Here is a 22981-nt window from a genome sequence, read left to right as displayed (position 1 = left end):
TTGGGGATGGTTGGATAGGGGTGTAGGGGGTGCTGGGGTGGGGTGCAGGATGGGTGAAGGGGATTAAAAAAGGATTCCGGGGGTGTCCGGGATGCAGGGAAGGGTAGGAAGGATGGGTGCAGAGGGTGCTGGGATAGAATGCAGGGGAAGTCTGGGGTGCAGGATGGGTGCTGGGGGTTGCAGGGTGGGTGCAGAGTTTCAAGGAGTGCCTGATGTGTTGCGGGGAGCGCAGTGTTTCAGAGGGTGCAGTGTGGGTGCAGGATGGGTGCAGGATTATTGGGGGGTGCGGGGAGGGGGGGGGCACGTGTGTGCGGGGGGTGTGTGACCAGGGGCGCCGCCAGGGGGCGCGCGCTCCCCGGGCTGCTGACAGTCTGGCCCGGCTCAGCCCGCCTCGCTGGCGCGGCGGCCGGAAGCGGAAGTCGCGGGGCGGGGCGGGGGGGGTGGTGACACCCTCCCGCCGCAGCCGTCGCGGCACCTCGTCTCGCGGTGGCGGCAAGATGGCGGCGGCCATGGAGTGAGCGGCGGCGGCGGCGGGACCCAGCCCCGGGCCCGAGCGGTGAGTGCAGCCCAGGCCTCCGCTCGCCCCCACCGCGTCCTTTGCCCGGCCAGGAGGCCGCTGCGGCCCCCAGTTCCCCCCTGGACCCTCACCGACCCGGCGGGAGAGCGGCTGAGGGCCCTGCCCTCATCGGTAGGCGGGCCCGCAGCTTCCCCCCAGGCTTCTCGCGGAGCTCGGTGTCCCCCCCACGACGAACCCCGGCTATCCAGAGCTCCCTGCGGCCTGCCGGTGTCCCCTCACCTGCCTCCCAGCTCCCTCCCTTCTTCCCAGGCTGCTCCCCTGCGCCTTCCTATCGGCAGGCAGGTCTGCAGATGATCCCTGTCTCCCCTCCCTTCCCTCCCGGTGCTTGAGGACTCTTGCTGTTCCCTTGGTGCCCGCCTGTGCGTCCCTGCCTCCCTCCATCCCCTCCCGGTGCCTCCGCGCGTCTCCCTCAGCAGCAGACTGGCCCTGCAGATCCCGTCAGCCCCTTGCTGCCCTGGATTCCCTAAGGGTTCCCCTGTTTTCCCTGGTACCTCCTGCTGAGGTCACTCTCCCATTCTCTCCCTGCTTTCCAAAGGCATGTCTGCACTTTTTAAGTGACACCCGCCTCCTTCCCTGCTCAATGGGTGCTATGGGGCTTTCTCCCACCTCATCCCTGCGAGCAGGTCCCTCAGCACCCTGAATTCTCCCTCCCCCTCTTTGTGGTCCTGGGGCACATACGTGCTCTCTCCCTGGCAGGGTGAAGATGAAGTAGAGCTCTGACCATGGACCATGACGCCCCCACGATCAGGCCCCGCCGCATCCAGAACCAGAACGTCATCCACCGCCTGGAGCGCCGCCGGATCAGCTCGGGCAAAGCCGGCACCCACTGGCACCAAGTGCGCGTCTTCCACCAGAACGTGTTCCCCAACTTCACCGTGGTCAACGTGGAGAAGCCACCCTGCTTCTTGCGCAAGTTCTCCCCTGACGGCCGCTATTTCATCGCCTTCTCCTCTGACCAGACCTCTCTGGAGATCTACGAGTATCAAGGCTGCCAGGCGGCAGAAGACCTCCTCCAAGGCTACGAGGGAGAGATCCTGGCCAATGGCAATGACCAAAGATCTGTCAACATCCGGGGGCGGCTCTTTGAACGCTTCTTCGTCCTCCTCCATATCACCAACGTGGCCTCCAACGGGGAGCACTTGAACCGCGAGTGCAGCTTGTTCACCGATGACTGTCGGTATGTGATTGTCGGCTCCGCTGCGTACCTGCCTGAGGAGCCTCACCCTCCCTTCTTCGAGGTTTACCGCAACAGCGAGTCAGTGACCCCTAATCCCCGATCCCCCCTGGAAGATTATTCCTTGCATATCATAGACCTCCACACGGGCAGACTCTGCGACACACGGACTTTCAAATGTGACAAAGTCATCCTGTCTCACAACCAGGGGCTGTACCTCTATAAGAACATCTTGGCAATTCTCTCTGTGCAGCAACAGACTATCCATGTCTTTCAAGTAACCCCTGAGGGTACGTTCATCGACGTGCGGACTATTGGCCGCTTCTGCTACGAGGATGACCTCCTGACTCTGTCTGCGGTGTATCCCGAGGTGCAGCGGGACACTCAGACGGGGATGGCCAACCCCTACAAAGAGCCCTTCATAAACTCTTTAAAGCACAGACTGCTGGTGTACCTGTGGAGAAGGGCTGAGCAGGACGGAAGCGCTATAGCAAAAAGAAGGTTCTTCCAGTACTTTGATCAGTTAAGGCAGCTCCGCATGTGGAAGATGCAGCTTTTGGATGAGAACCATCTGTTTATCAAATACACTAGTGAAGACGTGGTCACGCTGCGGGTAACAGACCCTTCCCAGGTACTGCCTGCTTCCTCAGGCTGCTCGTTGCTTTGGGGCAAGTGCTCAAGCAGGTACAATGCTGTGAGCTGCGCTTCTTAGCTGAGCCTGTGAGTGTTGTTTACGATCCCTGGTACTTCATTCTTGTGTAAACATTTGACACTTCGGATACTGAATAACTTTTATATCTTTTGCTCTCATAATTTCATCGCTTCCTTCATAACTGGAAATGAGACAGAAAAGATCTGATGTGGTTACTGAATCCCGCTTCTCTGGGGTTTGTTCCCTTTGCTCATAGGTGCTGTACAACTCTCTTCCCCTCCCACATCCCTGGCTGATTTTTTTTTTTTTAGATTATATTTTATATAGTCTAGTTCCATTGTAGAGTTAGTCTCTCCCTTTTCTCGTGTATCTTCAAGCATGTTTTTCAAATATAATAGTCTTCATTTTCCCTAGTAGAATTACCTTCTCTGTCTACATACTTACTCTTTCAAGCATCAGTAAGAAATGGTATTTAAGTTCTCCCTAAACTGGAGTAGCAGCTCCTAGATCTAGCTAATGTGCAAATTACTTTTCCTTTCAGTTTAGTACTAAAGAAGCTGTAGTGGAGCAAATATAGCTCAGTCAGTGATGGGTCCCCCCAGATGTTTCACCATCTTGCAGGTTGATCATCTCTTTTCACTACTGTTAGGGTGGTGGTCAGGTTTTGAGCTCTGTGAAAGTGAGAAGGATGGTTTTTTAACCTGTTCTATTCCTTTAAACAACTTGGGTTTTATTCTGTTAAAAGTATTTAGCAAGAATTTGTACAAAATCTCCAGTGCTGCATGTAGGTCTGATTGTTCCCTAGATGTTTGTTTTTCTTTCATACCCTTCTCTTCCTTCCCATTTTTGCCAGATGCAGGACTTAGATCTGAGAAGAAATAGGCAGTAGTTCTTTGCATGTTGCCTTAGTCTAATTCTTCCCAGAAGATGACTCTGGTTTGTTTTATTTTTCTCTTAAGTAGTGTTTGTTTGGGGGAGTTGCTTTGGGAGGAAGTAGGTACAGGTTCATCTAATCAGTTTTACCCATTCATGTAAAACTGAGTAGCTGTTTCAAAATTAAAGTATTGTAGAAGTGGCCTGCAGCATTCTGCTCATTGCTGGTATCTGGAATGGTGCTTCTGACCCCCGATGTAAATGTTTGTGGTAGACTTGGCTCTGCTCTCTGCTGCGGTTTCCAAGGCTTTTGTGCCTGGTTTGCTGCAACGTGCTCTTGACTCCCTTCACCTGAGGGTTAGTTTAAGGTGCAGGTTGTGGTTTGTTTGCAGTGTTCCTCAGGCGGTGTGTTTTATGCTGGATTAAAAGCGTCTAATTTCTCAGTTCTTTCAGGAGGTAATTCCAGGCGTGGAGCAGTCTCTGCAGACTTGCCTGAACGCAGGCTTTGTGTTAGGGCTCCTGAAGAAAACTTGGTTCACTAAATACTTAAAGCTCTGATTTGTCTGTCTTCTATCAGAGAGGAACATGAGATTTCATGCAATTTTGGGCTCTCTCTTTTCTCTACCAAGAAGGTTGTGCTTGTGTTCGTGCTTGTGGGTTGCTTGTATATCGTCAGGGTCTGCACTGAATCATTCAAGATTTTTAATTGTGTGCTGTGTATATGCAGCTTGTGGTTTGTTGTTGTTCTAGGCTTGTGTTGACAGACCTTCCACCTTTGCTGCGTGATTTTTGTGACTCTCAGCTTCTGCCACCTGTGCTGTGACGATGTTTTGCCTGTGTTACAGGTGCTGCTAAAAAGCAGTGAGGGTAGTTTCTCTGGCCAGGGCATCCTATAGATGTCTGTGTGTTAAGCTGGCAAAAGAACTTTTTTTATTTAAGGTTGGAGGATACTCCTTGCCATCTTCAATGATGTAAACAGTTTTTCCTTCTGCTGTCTCGTCTTATTTTCTCTCTGCTCCAATCCTGTGTTTCAGAAGGGCTTCCCTTTCCTTAGGCAGTAGTCTAGTGAGTAACCTCATCTAGCGTGCTTCATTTTGACATGTGGAGGCTGGATTGTATTATCACAGTTTATTTTGGGGCTGTAAAACAAACAAACCTTGTGATATTTGCAGGTGGGTGGGGTGGGCAGAGTGCCTGCTGTCATGCCTGAGCATTGTTTGGGAGCAGGAGGTGAGGCATTTAGAAATCGCTTTTATTGACAGAAGATTTAACCAGATATGTGCCTATACCATGGGAATTAGTTACCTCTGAAGTAGGGGCAGGTTCTTACTTTTGGGTGCTGGAGTGTTAGCACTCCTGTCTGTTACGAAAGCTACCTTTGATGAAGGATTAAATCTGCCCTTTCCCAATGAGATGGGAACGTTGTTTCCTTTTGATGTAGCAGTGCTGACACAGTGTCGCCTTTTTCCTGATTTCTTGCTTGTTCATGCCATGAAACACTGCCATTGCCAATCCATAGCTCAGTACCAGGGCCTTCTTGCATGAGAACATCAGCAATAAAAAGAAGCCATTAATGTCTTTCAGATTTTAATTTCTGTGCCAGCAGGGTACCTGGAGGGCACAGCTTTTTTGTGGGCAGTGGTGTAGTGCACGGTACACTAAAAAGGCACATCTCTGTATGATGGAAATATTAGGAAGGGGAAGAAAACAGTGTCTCTACACAAAGAAAAAATAATTTGTGGCCAGCTACCACTGGATTCAAAATCATTTTGTCAGCAGGAATGAAAATTAAATTTGGCACTTTAGAAAGCATTTTGGATTTGGTGAAGGGCAGGGAGGAGGGAAAAACAGAAATATTGACATCCAGTTTGAGTTGAAAAATTGGAAGCCCATTAAATTTTCTTCATAAATAATCACAGTTAAGAGGTGGATAATTTTGTATCTGTTGAGGCAATTGAATAGCAGAATGGATGAGTGTGAGGATGTGGGATGTTCCTGCGCTGTAGAGAAGTTTGGGTAGGGTCTGTGGGGTCATGAGGAGAGAAGGAAGGGACAGCTTCCTGACCTGTGCTCCCCTGGGTAACTGCTGCCTCTGCCTCTCTCCCCAGCCTTCATTCTTCGTTGTTTACAACATGGTGACCACAGAGGTTATTGCCGTATTCGAGAATACGTCCGATGAGCTGCTGGAGCTGTTTGAGAACTTCTGTGACCTCTTCAGGAATGCCACCCTGCACAGTGAGGCGGTTCAGTTCCCCTGCTCAGCCTCCAGCAACAACTTTGCCAGGCAGATCCAGCGCCGGTGAGCCATTCGGAGCATGCTTTATACCGTATAGACACACGCTCACCCCCGTCAGCTGAAGGCTAGTATCAAATAGCGATGCAATCCTGAGAAAAACTGGTTCCTTTAGTCACTGGGTGATGCAAGGGTCTGGCTTCTACATGGTTCATCTTGCACCTTCATGCATCTGATTTTATATTCCACAGCATCTGTTTTGTTACAGGAGGGAACAAAGCAGTGGCAATCCAGTGCTAAGAAGAAGGAAAAGGAATTTTGAGGGAAAAATGTTTCCCACTCTTCTCGAGTAGTAACTCTTCTGGAGGTTGTTAAAGTGTTACTGCCCAGTAGATCAGGTTGCTGAAGAAGAGATCTGTTGAGATGCTAGTGCCATCTAATTGGATGTATTTTGCCAAGTGGCATTCTGTGAATTTAGTGTGTATCAAACCGTTCTGTAGCATTTTCTCCAACTTCACTCACAAGTTTGTGATTCTCATCAAACTGTTCTAGGAGAAAGGAAACTCATCTGCCTAGACCTTTTTTGAAAGCTGAGCAAAATATCAAAATAACCTGGGTTTCTAGAATGTGCTTTAGCAGTCAGATGTGGTTTTAATGAAACAGTGTGTTATTTCTCTTGGAATATATTTTTGTGTGACTCAGGGTGTTTTGTTCTTCCAGTGACTTGTTTCACATCATCCAAAGTGCTTGTCAATCGGTAATGGGCATGAAGCTTCTGTTGATTTTAGGTTGACGTCACATAAGTAAGAGGAAGTTGACTGTGTCTGTAACTTTCTAGAGCTGCCTGTCAGGAAATCCATAATGCTTAGTGGGAGAATGAGAGAGCTCCCTGCAGACACCCAAAGAACAACTCCTGCCTTGTGTTAAAGTAGAGAGGAGAATCTTTTCATACCCTTGGCTACAAGAGCCTATAACAGGAGTGTTTAACTTCCATAGCGAAGTATAATAGAGCATAATCCACAGCTAGGTGGCTTTTGGCTGATGTGTTTCTGGTCAAATGGAAATGTTTTGCCCTCCTTGATGTATGACATCCATGCAACTGATCTAACTGTTCTTGCACGTGGAAAGCTCAAGTTTTACTTGGAAAGAGAAATCCAGCCTGTGTTAATCTCTCCACCGGAGAGAACTTCCAGCTCACTAGTTTCTGAAGAGCTTTAGGCTTCTCATCAAGGTTCTTCCTCATCTAGAGTTTCTCCCTTTACGCATTTAAAGCAATGACTGGAGAAAGAGGGATTCTCAAGTCAACATTGAGGGCTCAACTGTTACTGTGAAACCCTCTGGCTTTTGCTTATGCTGTGTCCAGGCTTCATGGTAAAACTTGGATTGACTGATAAACTGCTAATCCATTTCTCCCTGTTTTTGATCCTGTTCATTTCCTGCGCTGCAGAGCAGCTGGGGCCAGACCTTGTGGATAGGCCTTCTGTCAGTTTGGGCTTTCAGAGCAGAAACAGTAATGATGAGGGAGGATAAAAAGGTCACCAGAACTGGTTGATGCTTGAATCACTGTGATACATCTTTGGAAATGAGCTGTTTTAGTTCTTACACTGCTGCTGTTTTTCTTTCCCTATCAGTTTTCCTCCTCAGTTTAAGCTGTGCTGTTCACCTGTGGCCTTTGTGAGTAAAACCTGTTTCTTGGTTTGCTGCAGGTTCAAAGACACTATCGTGAATGCCAAGTATGGAGGGCACACGGAGGCTGTGCGGAGGCTGCTGGGCCAGCTCCCCATCAGCGCCCAGTCGTACAGCGGCAGCCCGTACCTTGACCTCTCCCTTTTCAGCTATGATGACAAGTGGGTATCAGTCATGGAGCGGCCCAAGACCTGTGGTGATCACCCTATAAGGTATGGAACAGGCCAAGAAAGCTGTATGTGAGGAGAGCAGTGAGAGCGACTAAATCGCCTCTGCCATGTGGCATCAAACGTGCAGAACAGGGAGTAGATTGAGGCCTTTCTCTTATGATGTCCTTTCACCAGAGGGTTTATTTCAGCAGTCCCACAAAGCTTGGCCTCTCTCCTTGTGGTAACGGTTTTATCTTGTATGTGTGGGAGGGTTCTTCAGGTCTTCTCGCTGAGCTGCCCTGGGGAAGGTTTGGGAAGTGAAGCCTGAGCCTTTACCGTATGAATGCTCTTGTTCCTCCTCCTCATCTTGCAGTCCTGCCATTGTGTTTAGGCTGCAGAGTGGTACGGTTCTGGATGCCTGCTTTCCTGTGCTAGAAGAATCCTCTTTGAGTGTGTGGGTTTAGCTGGCAAGGATGATCTAGTTTGTCTTGTGAATAAAATAGCAGCTGGATTAGGTGTTATTCGGAATGCTTGTGGTATTGATTTAGCTATTTTCAGAATTTCCTTGTTTACACTTCTCACCCTGGGAGCCGTACTCCTCTTCATAGCCCCCTTCTTTCTGTGATCTGTAGGAAATTTGTTTCTGTAGTAGAAGTTTTAGCCAGGTAGAAGGGCTATTCTGTGCCTCTTCTCTCTGAGTCTTTGATGCTGGAAGGAGTAAGTCTGAGCTTGGGAACAAGGAGGTTTGCAATGCTTCTTGCAGAAACACCAGGACTATTTATTTCTTTTTGTTGGCTGCAGCCATGGCTGCAAGTAGTAGTGGTTAAAAATCCAACATCTCCTGCCTGAAAGGCTCAGAGAGGCCAAGTTCTCCAGGCAGAACAGTCTTTCCACTTATAGTACTGCAAAAGCAAACCTGTGCTCTGAAAACAAAGAGAGCCTTCAATGCTTAAGTGCTTTGTTTAGTGACTGCACACACACTGGGGGCTTAGGCAGCCTAGGGAGACCATTCTGGCTGTTTTCCCAATTTTATTTTCATCGATACATTCTGAAAAAGTGGTTTCATGTCTCCCCTGGCCCTGACTCAGGTGGTGGGGAACCTCTGATTATTCCTGTGCTCTCAATTCCCAAATTATGTATATTTAATTGATTTTTTTCTGCCTGTATGGTTTGGTTTGATCTCCAGCTCCCATGTTATCTGCAGAGAAAAGCCTGCCCTTTCCCTCTTGTCATGCTTGACGTTGGGAAAACTTGCCGGGCAGCAGTTGTCTGCCAGCTCCAACCTGCATATGGCTCCTGCAGACAAAAGGGAGCAAAACCACAGTCATTTGCTGCGGTTACGTCTTTGTAGTAAACAAAGCGAAGTGCCACCTTCCCTCCCTCCCCTGAGCAAACCGGCATTTCGGAGCCAGAGCTTTTAAAGCTCAAAGCTGTGCAGAGTCAATTAGGACTTGAATAGGGCCTTGGAGCAGTGGGGCTCCCGGTGTTTGGAAAGTAAGCAGAAGATGAGGCACTAACCTTAACCATTCAGTAGCTGAAATAGTGCTGCTGTGTTTCTTACATGCAGAACAAAAGGATTAATAAAGTAATGCCACTGCCTGTTGTGGTTTTGAGCACTTGGAAACGAGGGGCCACAGGATTTGTAATGTAAGTCCTATAATTGGCTGGAATGCAAAACCCCTCAACAGCTAAGGGCGTTGCAATCTGAGCTAGGAAGGCCTCCATACCTTTTACAATTTGGTTTCAGCACCTCTATGCACTGTGTCCCTTTAACCCTTAGTGCCTTTCTGTATCCCAGAAGGTTCAGCTCTCTGTTCTGGCTACATGAGACACCAGTGGTTGTTTGCTCTGAGGCGGGAAGGACTTTAGGTTCCCCATCACTGCCGTCTTCCAGTATCTTTTCAGGAGGCTTGAAGAAATACTCACTGGATGAAATGTTGGCACTTGTGAGGAAGAGACTCTAACACAGCCTTACCTATAGTGGGGGGTCTATAAAATCCATCTAGATCGCTAATAAGGAGCCATTTAGCCAAAAAAATTGGTCTGCAGATAAATCTTCCATTTTCATACAGTTTGAAAAGGCTGGTCTTGCTGTTTCTGTTGACATACAATTTTATATTGCAGTGCCTAATTTATCCCAAGAGTGAGAGCCCATGGAAATGGCCTCTGATTGCAGAGCACTTTTAAAAATACATTTAAAAATACCAAACTGAGCACATCTTTGAGATTACAGGGAGCTTCATCTTGAGTAGTAAATTATTGTGAATTGGGAAGAGAGAGGAGCAGACGGGGGACTGTGCTTTATTTAAAGAATGACCCTCTGCATACCCAGCCTTGCGTAGGCGGGAAATGGCTTTCTGAAAAGCCAAATACCAAGATTGTGACTCTCTTGTTGGGTTCTTGTGTGCAATTTTCAGGCAGGGCTGGCTGGCACTTTGATTCAGCGGAAGGGAGAGGAGAGTGGCCCTCCAGGAAGAACATGAGGTTCTCAATAGGCTGTGTTGTTAAAATGTGGAGTATGTCTGCTCCTGAAACAGCATCGCCTGTATCTGTCATCACCCGTCCTTCCAGGCTGAGAGCTGAGTGCATTGTATTGCTGGCAGGGGGGAAAATGTGCTCGGAGATTAAAAGCATTCTCTGAGTTAAAACCAGAGGAAAATGCAAAATAGCCACATGTACTAAGTGATGGTGGAAAGGGAAACAGCTGGGAGGCAAAATGGCAATTCTGTGCCTGAAACTGGAAGAGCAGACAAAATGGTCTAATGAACTGAGACAACTTCAGGGTGAGGACTTGAGTTAAAGCCCAGCTGCTTTGTGAAGGTACCACATCCAGAAACCTCCACCAAAGTCTTGGAGAGGGTGGGATCATCACAGAGAGTCCCCTGTTCCCACAGCAGTGCAGGACGGTGGTGTTACCTGGGCTGATGTTGCTTATACAGAGTATTCAGAGAAGATTCAAGAAGCAAAGAGGTTTCTGGTCTTGCCTGTCTCTTCAGCGCTGTTTGCCTCATCCCCTTGGCAATGTTTGCTTTGTGCTGAAGCTGTGTCCCAGACCTCACCGGTTTGGAGACACAAATGAGCTTGACCCACAGGCAGGTTTGTGGGTGACAGCAGAAGGACACAAGGTTTTCCTTGACTTCTGCCATTGCTCTGCTTGTTGAATGCTATCCACCAGGTACTTCCTGCCCAGCCTATCTTGTTAATGACTTTTTGGTGGAAATCTAAAAGGAACTGCAAAGCCTTGCCTGGGCTGTAAAGTACAACTTGGCACCCTTGAGCAGAGTTGGATCCAGCTGTTCACCTTCCTTGACTGAATGGGGAGGTAGTGAGGCACAAGAGCAGCAGTGTGAAGCCTACCTGGCAGCACCAGGAGAAGGAAGTGTGTCACTTCACTCAGAGTGAAGGCCATTGCTAAGGGAAGTGAGCTCAGTTCTGTATGGTATATCTACTTTAGGGATCAAGCGGAGCACATTGCATTAGGAGAGGATGGAGAGCCAGCATAGGTGGGGTCTGGACCAAACTTATTCCTTCTTTTGAAGTCAGCTATGTCCACCAAAATGACAGAGTTCTCTCACTGATGATACTAAAATGAAGTCAAGCTTTTCTAGACAGTGGAAAACTAGCTGCCCCGGGAGGGACTTTCCAGTATAGCCAAGAGCCAGACACCCAGCTGAGATCCTTCTGCCCCTGAGGGAGTATCAGAGATCGAACAAGGCACTTGCCTCTGTGTGTGTAAAGCCCAGATGGCAAAGTCAATAGTTGGGAGCAGCCATAATTGTCTTTCTCTTCCTTTCAGATTTTATGCTCGTGATTCTGGCCTCCTGAAGTTTGAGATCCAGGCGGGACTCCTGGGGCGACCAATCAATCACACAGTGCGACGCCTGGTTGCGTTCACCTTCCACCCCTTCGAGCCCTTTGCCATCTCGGTGCAGCGCACTAATGCAGAGTACGTGGTTAACTTCCACATGAGGCACAGCTGCACGTAGTATGACATGTGTCCGGGGCGGCCGCTCTCCTTGGGTCTGGGCCTCTGCCACAGACACACCAAAGCCAGATACTCGCGCCTTCTAGGAAACCAAACCATCACTCATGTCAAGAAACCTGACCTGGGAGCTCCTACCGACTGGCATCTCGCAGGGCCCCCAGCTGTGGAAAGCCAATCTGCTCAAGTTGGGCGTGTGAATGTTTCTTCTGACCCTGTTTGTACCACAGAGGTCCGGCTGTATTAAGCGCTGCTGCTGTTCCCTACTTCTGTTGATGAACAAAGTGTAGCTGAGGTTCCTTCCCTGGTTTCCCGGAGGCACATCTGTTTTATCCCATTACAGGTCTTAGGATGTCAAGGGTGGAGCTTTGCAACACAGTTGTGGAATGCTCCCTTCTGCACTGGTGCTCTCCTACCTTGTTGAGACAGACGGCCTGTTGTAGAGGGAATGGATGGGAGCCATGGGGAGGGCTTAGAAATAGAGCTACCTGTGTTTCTATCTTCAGTATTACTAGGGAAATGAAATCCTCTTCTCATCCACACAATCTACTCTTGATTCTAATATGCAAGAGGTCAGGAAAAAAAAGGTGTGAGAAATCACTGCAATTGAGAGACATGAGGTGTGTTCCTGACTCTTATGCAAGTCACTTAATCTTTGTGCCTTAGTATCTGTAAAAGCTCCTAATTGAAAGGTGGTGTGTTAATAGCAGAAAGCCAGGGCAGCTGGTTGTGTGTCTAATGCATGAGGAGGTGGGCACAGAAGGAAGATGGGTGGCTTGAAAGGGTGCGGAGAGCAACAGCAGCTCCTTGCTCATGTCAGAAGGACTTTTCTGCAGGATGGGGGTGAATCCTTACAGGTTCTGCTGCTGAGGGGAAGGGAGACCCAGCTGCCGGCACCCTCCTGCGTGCTGGAGTACGAGCATGGAGAATTGGTAGCGTTTGAGCTTGCCCAGAAAGGAGGGAGAAAACCTGGATTAATGTGCATTGCCACAAGTTTGCAGTTAGGAGATGCTCTTGTTGACTTAGGTTGCTTACCTGTCCCTGTGTGATACACTGTTCTCTGTGAGAACCTGATTTGCTGTTCCCAGGCTTCAAAGCACAGCTGGCTGGTGTGTTGATGCTGACTGGATCACTGCGGTGTTTATGCTGCTGATAAAATAAGCTCCTGGGAGTAATATTACCTGTCACTGTGGGCTGATGAGGATGTTGGCCTGGCCTTCTCTCTTAAAAATGGAGTTTTTGGTTGTAGGCCAACATTTGGGGTTTTCTGCACACAGGCTGGTTTATGACTGCATGCTGCCAGGCAGTGCAACTATCCCAGCGTCATGAGGTGCTCTGTTGGAAGCTGGAGCCTGCTGTTGTCACATTCCTACAAGAGGTACAGAGGGGGCATTAGAAATTTCGTGCTTACGCATGGGAGACCCTCTACTTCAAAGGACCCTGTGGGTGTCTTGTTTGGACCAAAATGAGCTGTGGGTGATGTGTTACGGCCACATGCCTGTGAAGAACAGTGTTGAAGTCATGCATTCATTTTGCATGGTAATGCATAGGAAAATACCTGTGTGGGTTGTTGGAGCGTGCTTATAGCACGAATAGTGGACCTCGTAATGGCGGGTGCCCTGGGGTTCTTGAATCAGCCTTTACTCTCTGTCTCATGGTACTTCTTTCCTCTCCTGGCCTTGCTAAACATATTTCTAGGATAGGACATTGTATTTCACCACTCTTTTGCTGGTGTTTGCACTGTTGGTTTCTCAGGTCTGTCAGGAGTGACTTCAGGTTAGAAGACTGATGATAGAGAGAAGGTGTCAGGCAACGCACGCTTTAGCTCCAGGTTCCTCTCCTTCTAATAACACTATTTGTCAAGGTTTTAGGTTTTTATCCTGTGATCTGTTCCTCAGACATTCAATTAAATCTCCAAGTGGAGAATCATTTGCACACTATAGATCATGGATTTACCTCCTTCTGCACCGCTCTTACTTTTGTTCACACTTCTAGTATGAGAACTTTTTTTTTTCTTTTCCAAAGCTCTCAGCAGCTCCATCCAAGACTAGGTTTACTCCTTGGTGTCACAGCCTTGGAGGTCAGTGCTTATTAAAATAGCTGTCAGATCTCCATTTAGACTTTTTTGGTGGCAAAGATAGAAACCGCTCCAGCATTTCTTCAGTCAGGGCTTTTGCCAAATTCAGGCTATCCTGAGTGAAGGAGAGAACATGGCACGGATTGTTGGACTTGGGGCTGAGAGACCAGAGATCTGTTCTTAGCTCTGCTATTAAATTGTTCTGTGACTTGGGGGCAAATCTCTTCTGTTCCAGATGGTGTTTTCTTCTCTGTAAATGAGGCCAAAAACATATTTTCAGCTTTTGTAAAACACTTTGAGATTCATGGATAAAAAATGCTGGATAAGTGCTAAGTATTTTCTTACTATGTTTGCGGACAAACTGATTGATCATTCTGGGTATTAATTGCCTTGGAGTAGCATAGCAGATCCTCTGGTCCTGGCTGCTGCATTTTATATCTACAACAGAGTTAATTTTATTACAGAAATGTATTGAAAGAACAGTCTCTCATGCTTGAAATTTTGATTATTTAAGAAACAGAAAATGTGTGTGTGGTGGGGAGGGTGGGAGGAAAGGGGAGATATTTTCTACCTGATATTTTTCCTAGGTTAGGATGAAGATTTGTTAGCAACACAAGACAAAAATGGAATAAACAGAATTTGCTTTAAGAGCCTGATTTATTGTCTTTGTCTTCCAAAAATCTTAATGGTGCAGATGGGAATCCCTTTGCTAAGAAGAGACAGCAGGGGTGTGCCTTGGACTGTGCAGGCATATCACATGTGAGTTTGCTGCCTCTTCCTGGCACTTGGAAGTACAAGTGTGCTCAAGGATGTTCCTACCTGAGGCATTTCTGTAGCAACTGCAAATTTCTCAAATTCTTGTCTACATGAGCTAATGCTGGGGGAGGAATTCTTGGCCTTCAGTTACATTTTCCCTTTTGTATATTATTACTAGCCCAAGTTGTATTCAGAGACTCTTCCTTTACTCCATTTATATAATTTGTCAAACCTTGTGGCCATTTTCTGCTGATGGTCCATGATCAAGAGATGAAAGCTGAACACACCTTGTTTGGCAGAAGAGCCATTGGCTGTCCCCTGCTTTTAGATTGGACTGAGGCACTCGGGTTTTCCACTGCATGCTGCTTCCAGCTGTGATGCAGCTCTGCAGAGCGTTGTGGCTAAGAACTTGCAGACGGGACCGTCCTAAAGTCTGGGATCCCCTTGTGATCCCCTGCTGCTCTGTAACAAGCTTGCAGCTTTCTTATTTGTATTAGTTCCTCTAAGCATCCACATCTTGGCATGAAAGCCACTTTGAACCCTTCCTCCATTTTCCTGTGTGCAATTCTCTGATGCATTCCTTTGGAGATCTTGAGCATATCAGAAAGCTCTTGAGCCTGTGGCTTTTTAGACAAGCACTAAGTGACAAGGAGATGCTTGACTTGGAAACCATGTTTGATTGTCAGCAGAATCCCATCTTCTGCTACGTCTTGTGCTGCCTTTGCTTTTTTTAAAAAAAAAAAAAAAGGTAAAAGCAGGACACTTGCAATATTTCTTATATAAACTGCATTAGACAGTGAGCCACAGAAATCCCATTAGAATCAAAGCTATGTATCCATTAATGATGTGTCCCTACTAAAGATTCCTTTTGATTTGCCTTCTAGCACTGAGTGGCTGGCCCTGCTTTAGCTCCTTGATGTTCTCGGTGTATTTACAGTACCTTCCTTTTGCTCAGGTGCTGGTGTCTATTATGCTTCCCTTGGTCCTTTTGATGCAGCTAGAAGAATCAGATTTGTGATGCTTTAAGAAGTCTCTTTGCCTTTCTTGTATGGATCCTCTGTCTTGCCATGTTTCTGCCAGGTTTTGCTGCAAGATCTCTCAGGGCTGTGGGCAGACAGATGGTAAAGGCTGGATGGCAATGGGACACGTGTCTCTCACAGCTTCTGTCCTTGTGTGAAGCTTTATCAGGTAGGTGCATGCTGCAGAGCAAATAGATGGCCCTGTGGGCAAGCAATGGGACAGAATTTTGTGGGTTTGCTTTTGCCTTGCTCTCTGAGTTTGAGAGTCCAGGTCGTTGATGTGCCTGAATCCTTGTGCTTCCCTGTGTTGTTACATGATTGTAAAAGCTTTTCTGGCCAAATACTCGTCGGGAAGAAGGAATGGTAAAAGGTTTGGTTTTTTTTTTAATTATTTTTTTATTTTAAATTTTATTTCTTGCTCCAGGGCTGCGGGGAATATAGGCTGAGCTGTGCAAAGTCAGTCATTGTATCAGTCACAGCCTGGCACTACCTGCCCACCAGACTGACGGCTCATCAGGCAGCTGCATGCCCTGCCAGAGCCGGTTGCTGGCTAAGGTCTGATTTGCCTTTACTTCTTTTGGGGAAGAGCTGTACTTACTGCATAAGGAAATGAGTTCTCAGAAAAATACTGATGTGGGAAAAACCCTGAATTACACATTATTTTCTTGATGTTTTGGTATAAAAATACCACACCGGTTCTAGACTAGCAGTCTGGAAACCAGTAATTTGTGGGTGAGTATCATGGTCCTGCATGTGAAGAGAACTGAAAAAGGGCACAGTGCCCCTAGTCCTAGCTGCTTAGGGCTGTGCTGCAGCATCTGGGTAACATGTTGGCCCTTGCTTGGTTAACAAGGAGTGGAGGACACTGTACAAGCCCACAGACTTCACTGTGTTTGTGCAGAGGTAATTTTTTACTGGGTCTATTGCTTCTTTCTTCCCAGAAGTCAAATCCTTTCCTAGGGCACCTTCTAGCTGTTGCAGTTAGCTAGAGGGGTGCTGCCTGTCAGTTCACAGTTTTGTGAGGGTGCCAAGTGCACCTGAAAATTTGAGGACAGTTTTAGAGGAGTGTGACAGGGAGATATTCATTGGGTGCCCAGGGCCTTTGGCAGGCCAGAGGGAGGAGGACCACAGGGAGAGGAGCCTCCCAGGGGAGCTTTGCTGGAAGATGAGCAGCACATTTGGCCACTGTGGAAGAAAATTCTGTAGAAACTGCAACAAGGCAATGGAAAGTCATGGGTAACACTACAAAGCCCCCAGCATTTTCTGCATTCTGCTTTGTCCAGGTATGAACTGGAGCCTTCGGAGGAGTTTATTTTCTATGGGTGACAGAACTAGTTTGAATTCAGCCTTTTTAAAGCCAGGAACATGTTACTTCTCTCCATGGCTGTCGTCCTCTTTCTCCCCAGTAGCTTTGCAACACGCCAAGCATGGGCCAAAGCAGCCTTGCCTTTGCCCGGAGGACTCCGGGAGCCCTTGCTCTTGGCAGTGCACCTTCCCCCTCTGAAAGATGCTTTTGCACAGGTTCATCTCATCTGCCAGTGTCCTTCCTCCATCCAGGCGTGTTGTGACAGCCTCAGGTAAGGAGGCAGGGTGGTACAAGGGAGAGTTGAGTGGCCCAGCACACTCTCTCCATCCTAGTGCCTGATGAACTGGGCATCAGCTTCTCGTTACCTTGGATGGGCTTGGTGAGGATGCACTGGAGGAGCAACATCCAACCCTGGGCCTGAGCCCTGCTGCAGGACAGCTCAGCCCTGGGGGGTGCTGGAGCCAGGGGATGTGTGGGACTGGCTGTACAAGGGGCCTTGGAAGGGGTGAGAGCCAGGCAGGTGGCAGGGAAGCCCTTTCAGAGCCAGCTGTCTGCTGTTCGACATGATTTTAGGGTGTTAATAAGAGCAGCAGTCAGGGCCGCATCCCTGCGAGCGCCTGCTCGCTGCTGCTGAGCTGGTCATTTGATAGCTCCTCGGTGTGTCTCAAAGGCGTAAAATGGAGCGATGCCGGATTAGATGTACCCGCTGCCCTTGGCGAGCGCTGGGGAGATACGGTCCTCGCCCTCCCGCCTCCGGCCTGCTGGCGCCCAGCACCGTCGCCATGGCAACGGGGAGAAACAGCCATCCGCATGGAAACGGCCTTGCTGCACCCAGCAACCCATTGGGGGGGGGGGGCTGGGACAAACGGTTCGAATGATGAGTTTGGAGAGGTGAGGGGTGCTGGCACCCCTGCAGCAAGCAGCGGGGAGCCTGTGCCGCTGGGCTGAACCCGCATCTGGCAGGATACTGCAGCATCAGCCCCATCCCCGCGGGTGGGACACCCCTCCCCAAACACTGGCATCACCCCCGCTGCAGAGCCAGCGTGCGCTCTCGCATCTCTGGCTGTGAAGGATGGTTTTCATTGCTGCTGTCCTATTTTTTGGGAGCTGGTCCCGAGGTCAAGGTAAGGTCCAGATTAGCTGTGCTGATACCTGCAGCAGCGTAGGTAGGTCACTGGTTCAGCCCTGACCGGTGCGTCCTTAATGCTGGTAAAGTCCGTCTTTGTGAGGGAGAAGGGGCAGCTGGCAGCCAAACAAGGTCTCCTGTAATATAGGGCAGACAAATGTCGTGTCAACAGTGTGATTGTGCAGTGCAGCCCGTCTGGCTTCAGGCGGCAAAGTCCAAGTTAATCTCTCCTTGTCCTGCCTCCTACCCCTCAAACCTCCAGACAGTGGCTCTGCCCATGCTGGCTTCTTCCCCAGAGAGGGTTCAGATTTGAAGATGTTGGCGTTGATCCGCTGGCTCTGATAAGGGCTGGGGAGAGCAGCGCTGCTTGAGACCCAGCTAGGTTTGTCCCAGTTTTACAGTGGCCCTTTGGTGACAACGTGACCGCTCTTGGCTGCAGGATCACTAGGAAGGGGATCCCCCCCAGCTCTCTGCACTGCTTCTCTTGCAGGGATTTTGGTAAACAGAGCTGGTTTTACTACCATGTCCAAGGGCAGGTTGTTTCAGAGCATCTCCCAGGGCTGGAGCAGGCTGCTTCCCAGCTGTTGGCATTACAGAGAAGGCCAGAGGGCTCGTCTGTCTAAAGTCATTTACATTCCTTGGCCAGTTTGACCCTGGCAAGCGCAAGAAATTGATAATCTACTTATGTCAATTCAGCAGGAGCAAAATGAAAGGCAGCATCCAGGTCTTGGCAAGGGGCTCTGTGAGAGCCATGGCTGGCAATTAGGAGAGCAAGTTGCTTGCCTGCAGGCTGGTGCATGAAGAGGTAAAGTCCTATTTCACCACCTCATCTTGGGACCTGCTGAAGTAGCTGGGGGATGAAACGCTTGTCTTTCTCCTGCCCGGGGCATCAAGTTTTATTTGCTACCTGGAATCCTGTGTGTGGTGTGAAGCCCGGCCTGCTCCTGCATACAGGAGCAAGCAGAGGGAGGAAGCACCAAAAGCTGGAGTCTTTGATGATATGGCCAGGAGGTACAGCGGACATCAATCCCAGCTGCTTCAGCTGAGAGTTTGGCTTTGCAAAATGAATTTTTAAGTGGTGAGGCACAGAGGAGGGATTTCAGAGCCAGCTCAGAAGGGGAAGGAAGGTTTTGAGGACTGTCGTTGCCTCTTGGAGAGGCTTTGGAGCAGTTTCTAAATACAGCTTTGGGATGTTCTTTGTGCCTTCTTTATAACAGTGAAGTCAAAGCTCCAAAGAGTTGGTCATGCTGGCAGGGAGGGCTCCTGAGCAAGGCCGCCCTTTGCTTCTGACATGGAGGTCTGGATGGGCCAAGAGCAAAGGGGAGTGCATGTAGCCTGATTTTGGAGAGCCCTTCCCTGCATAGTTCTCCTAACCTGTGCTGACTCTTGGACCTCCAGCTGGGAGATTTTAGCCTTAGGAAAGTGTGGGGGGGTTGTTAGTTTTTTTCTTTTTTGTTTTTATGTTGTATTTTCTCTTCCTGCATGTTCCCCTCTGTGTTCTCTCTCTTTCCCGACCCACCTTTTCATTGTCTGTGTCCTCACCTAGCATTCAGCCCCTCACACCCAACCCTTTCTCCCTTCTGCCTACTTTCTTTAGAAAAACAAGCTGTGAAGCTGCTGCCGGGAGCAGCTATCTCAAGCAAAGGCTGTTAGGGAGGTTTGGGTCCAGGTGCACAGCCTCTGACTTGCAGTAGATGTGGGTGTAGGAAGAGAGTTATGAAGTCCGGAGAAACGAAAGGACCCTGCCAAGTGGCACTAGCACAGGGGGAGCTTGAAGAGCACAGCAGAGGAGGCTTGAGTGGTTTCAAAAAAAGGGAATAGCATTGAGGCTTGGCTCCCCCCTGCACCTCCCCGAGAGGACCCTGTAGCCCAGCTTCACCATCATCACGGGAGCTTGGATGCTATTAGGCAGTTCATTAGTAAAACCTCTGAGCAGTTCCTGCTGCCATTGAGTACCCATTAATGCCTCTTGAGGGGAGAGGAGAGCATTGGAAAAGCACAAAAACAATCTGAGGGTCCTTGATCTCTTTTTGGTCTGAGAGATTGTGGGCTGAGTTTGGAAGGGAAGAGGGGCCGGGCAGGGACACCAGGCATGAAAGCAGCACTGTGGTTATCTGCTGGAGTCTGAGTGCAAAAACATAACCTGACTTGAACTGTTACTTCTCAAAGGCTCCCAAGGGGTGCTGTAGCGTTATAAACACCTACTCACCAACCCGCTTTGTGCACATCTTGAGCCAGGTATTCCTGCACCAGAGGGAAAGCCAGCAAAACCTGTACAGGTGTCCTTAACAGCTGCAGTTGGGCTGTGGTAAACCATCCCTGCTGCTACAGTATTTGACCTGCAGGGTCTGTCCCCTTCTCCTTGCTTGCTTGTGTATACAGTCAGCTGTTAAAGGACACTGACATCACTTAATTAATGGTTTAATTGAATCTCACAAAGGGATCGAAATTGGCTGCCTGACTCGTGTCACTGAGATGCTCACATAAGAAACAGTAAATCACCAATTCAGCAGATAAAGCTGCAGCTCTAGGTAGAAAGTCCTTGTTGTTGGGGATAGGGAAATTATTCCTCTTTGTAGAATAATATACTGTTAGGGAGAAGACTGAGGGCTATTTTTCCAAGCTACCAGGTGCCATCCCTGTCCAAGGGAGGGATAACTGAGTTAGTCTAACTCCCCAAGGTGGTATGGCACTCATTAAGGGGTAAACAGACCTGAGGCAGCATTTTATCTTAAGTCAGAAGACTGTTTTGTGTTTCAGCCCCTGTATGGTGGAGAAAGGTCCGTGTGGTATTTTAAAACAGGGCAAAACCCCAGAAGGGCCAAAGTTGAACCAGGGTGAAGCTTTGTGGTTGGTAGCAGTTCTGAGCTTGTTTCATGGAAGAGGGCTTCTTGGAGAGTAGGAAATCAAAAGTTAGGAGGGAGTGGAGAGAAAAATGTCCCAAAGCAATGGGGAAGCCCAAAGGGAGAGGTTGTGACTCTAATAAGGGTGCAAATGCTGTGGCCGTGCTACTGACAGGTAAAGTAACTGCTGCTCAGGAGGAACGTGAGCCAGTAGAAAACAGCATTCCACCCAGTCGCCAAGAAAAGCAGTTAGAACTGGTAAAAACCAGTGACTGGCTAAAAGCAGGCCCTTAGTTAATAGTTTGATCTAAAAGGTAAGGAAATAATTAAGTGCCATTGGTGCCTATTAATTCCCTGCAAGACGAACAACAATAGTGAGTTTTAAGACTTCTTTCACTGTACAGCACGTGCAGGAAGGAGCGGCGGAACCCTTGCACAAGGTGGGAGAGCTTGCTTTCTGCTGCTGCGCTCTCCCACTCTGCTGACAGCTGGCCCAGAGTGTGCTCCAGAATAAACAGCTCAGACTAAGCATTAAGTTAGGACATGGCTTTGGAGGTCTCCATCAGGGCAGGAGAAAAGGCGGGTGGAAAATGTGAGTTCAACGAAAAGCTGCACAACTGAAGCACCATGCTGGGGAGCTCAGGGAGGGTATGTGGAGCTGGGGGTTTGGGAGGCAGATACTGCGCGTTACTGTACAGATCCAGGCACTGAACCATGGAGAATAGCATCAGTGTCTTCTGTCCAGCTGAGAGTGTGCTCTATAAATAAATGTCAGTTGGAGGTGGAAGTAAGGGTGGCTACCAGAACTAGGCAGGGCAGACAAGGAGATAAAACTTCCCACTGTATAAGCAGTGGTAATGCAGTGGCACGCTTCATAAAATGCTCACAAATGCTCAGAAACCAAGAGCGTTAAGGAGTGGCCTTTACAAAGGGCACAGCCTTGATTCTAAGTCTGGATAAGACAAAGATTTATTCTTGTTGCTTTCTGACTCTTAAGTCACCCACCTATTCTTCCCTGAATTTCAGAAGGACTGCAGATCTCTTCTCAATCTTATTTTTCAATTTGTTCCATCGTCTTTATCTGACATGGGCGCTTCTTCATTGACACGACGAGCAGCTTGTGGTAGAGAAGGGTAGTGTTTGGCTCTCTCAGTGCCTGCCAGCGTGGACTGGTGCTCCTCCTTTCTTAGGGCTGATCACTGCGCTTGGCCCAGAAACCAGTCCAGCCTTGCTGTAAGGCACATTGGTGTTCACACACGCCTTCCCCAGCTGGCTGCCCAGACACTCAAGAGAGTTAATATTTGCAGTTTATAGCTGACCTAGTGTCTCCTCCTTAAAAAAGAGGAATATGAAGTCACTAGAAGCTCAGCCATATTTCTAGAGCAAGGGGGAAAGCTCTTCTAGGAACAAACATCTAGGGAAGAACCTCTCTTCCTTGTCAAACCTGTGATGGCTGAAGGAACTTCCCTTTCAGATTCAAATTCAGACAGTTGGAGTAAGGTAGGGGATTTATCTGAATCTTTTTCTCTCAAATGCAACTCAACACACTGTTCTAAGCAGACCGATTTCTTTCAAAACCTGCTGTATGCTGTTCAGCCCCACGAAGGAGGTTCACTGCCTTGTTGCCATGGTACCCTTTCTCTAAAGAGGAATAGTTAATTATGCAATTTAAGAAACTAAGGAGGAATAAAAGAGAAATAATAGATATGAAGATTCTGGGTTTGTGATAAACTGCTGGTCGCACCAAAATACTCTTTTCACAGGTGAAGCATTTTCCCAGTGTATGCTGCATAGGGCCAGGGCTTCTCTGGCAGTGTGGGTTTCAAGGAGGTGCCTTTTGGTGTGCAGTGTGCCTCTCCCATCCAGGAAATCAATCATGTAATCAGTTACTGCCGTTACCTTCCCTGGTTAATGCTCCCAGGGCCTCAGACATATTTCCTTGGCAGAAATTCTCTCTGGAAGGAGCTGGGACAGCAATAACACATCACAGACCCATGACAAGCTCATGCTGCCTCTGGATATACAGAGGTACAGTTCACAACTTAAATGTTTTAAATTTCCTTGTTCCTTAGGCCTACTAACCCCCTGCCTGCTTTCCCCTGGACCCCAGAAAATCCAGTTCGTGGTGCACAAGGCAGGACTGAAGAGTGCAGACATCAAAATTGGCAAGATCCCAGCCCCTTTAGAAGGACTGGCATTTTCCATTTGCCAATTGCAAAATTGGGTGAAACAAAGCACTGCAACAGATCTTTGCCAATAACGGATCCAGACTACAGCTCCACACTGTACAAAGAGGAAGAGTTGCCTCTTGCATGACACCCTGAGCTCTGCAAGCCAGGGAGAAGGGGAAGAGTTACCCCATGCCTTGTTTCCAAATGTGTGCAGCGAGAAAAAGAAGGAAGGAAGATGATATGACCCCATGCAGTTGTTTACTACAGATGACTAGAAGGAGATCAAGACCTCAAGCTCCCCTTCCACCTAACAAGGGCAATAATAGCATGGAGGGCTGGACAAGAGCCACATACAGT

The 22981-nt window shown here is 48.4% G+C and overlaps 1 protein-coding gene across 2 annotated transcripts; it reads left to right on the top strand.

Annotated features, from left to right (window-relative positions):
* The first annotated feature begins 418 nt into the window (after nucleotides 1-418).
* Nucleotides 419-22945, top strand: DET1 (DET1 partner of COP1 E3 ubiquitin ligase). 2 transcript variants are annotated; one of them, XM_032994237.2, is made up of 5 exons: nucleotides 419-556; nucleotides 1274-2382; nucleotides 5385-5575; nucleotides 7216-7407; nucleotides 22526-22945. In XM_032994237.2, exons 2-5 carry the CDS (start codon nucleotides 1300-1302, stop codon nucleotides 22767-22769), a joined length of 1710 nt encoding a protein of 569 aa, XP_032850128.1. In that variant the 5' UTR covers nucleotides 419-556; nucleotides 1274-1299; the 3' UTR covers nucleotides 22770-22945. The 2 variants fall into 2 exon arrangements, with proteins under 2 accessions (XP_032850128.1, XP_042659813.1); XM_042803879.1 differs by lacking the exon at nucleotides 22526-22945 and adding an exon at nucleotides 11141-14051.
* The last annotated feature ends 36 nt before the right edge of the window (nucleotides 22946-22981 follow it).

This window comes from Tyto alba, unplaced genomic scaffold (assembly GCF_018691265.1).
Source record: "Tyto alba isolate M040663 unplaced genomic scaffold, T.alba_DEE_v4.0 Super-Scaffold_41, whole genome shotgun sequence".
NCBI lineage: Eukaryota > Metazoa > Chordata > Aves > Strigiformes > Tytonidae > Tyto > Tyto alba.
This window is presented reverse-complemented; position numbering and strand designations above follow the sequence as displayed.

Excerpts from the sequence above, each read along its gene's own strand:
- DET1 (XM_032994237.2), top strand. The coding sequence starts at position 1,300 with ATGGACCATGACGCCCCCACGATCAGGCCCCGCCGCATCCAGAACCAG. Across the intron at positions 5,576-7,215 it reads GCCAGGCAGATCCAGCGCCG|GTTCAAAGACACTATCGTGA; the intron begins GTGAGCCATTCG and ends GGTTTGCTGCAG. Across the intron at positions 7,408-22,525 it reads TGTGGTGATCACCCTATAAG|GCCTACTAACCCCCTGCCTG; the intron begins GTATGGAACAGG and ends CTTGTTCCTTAG.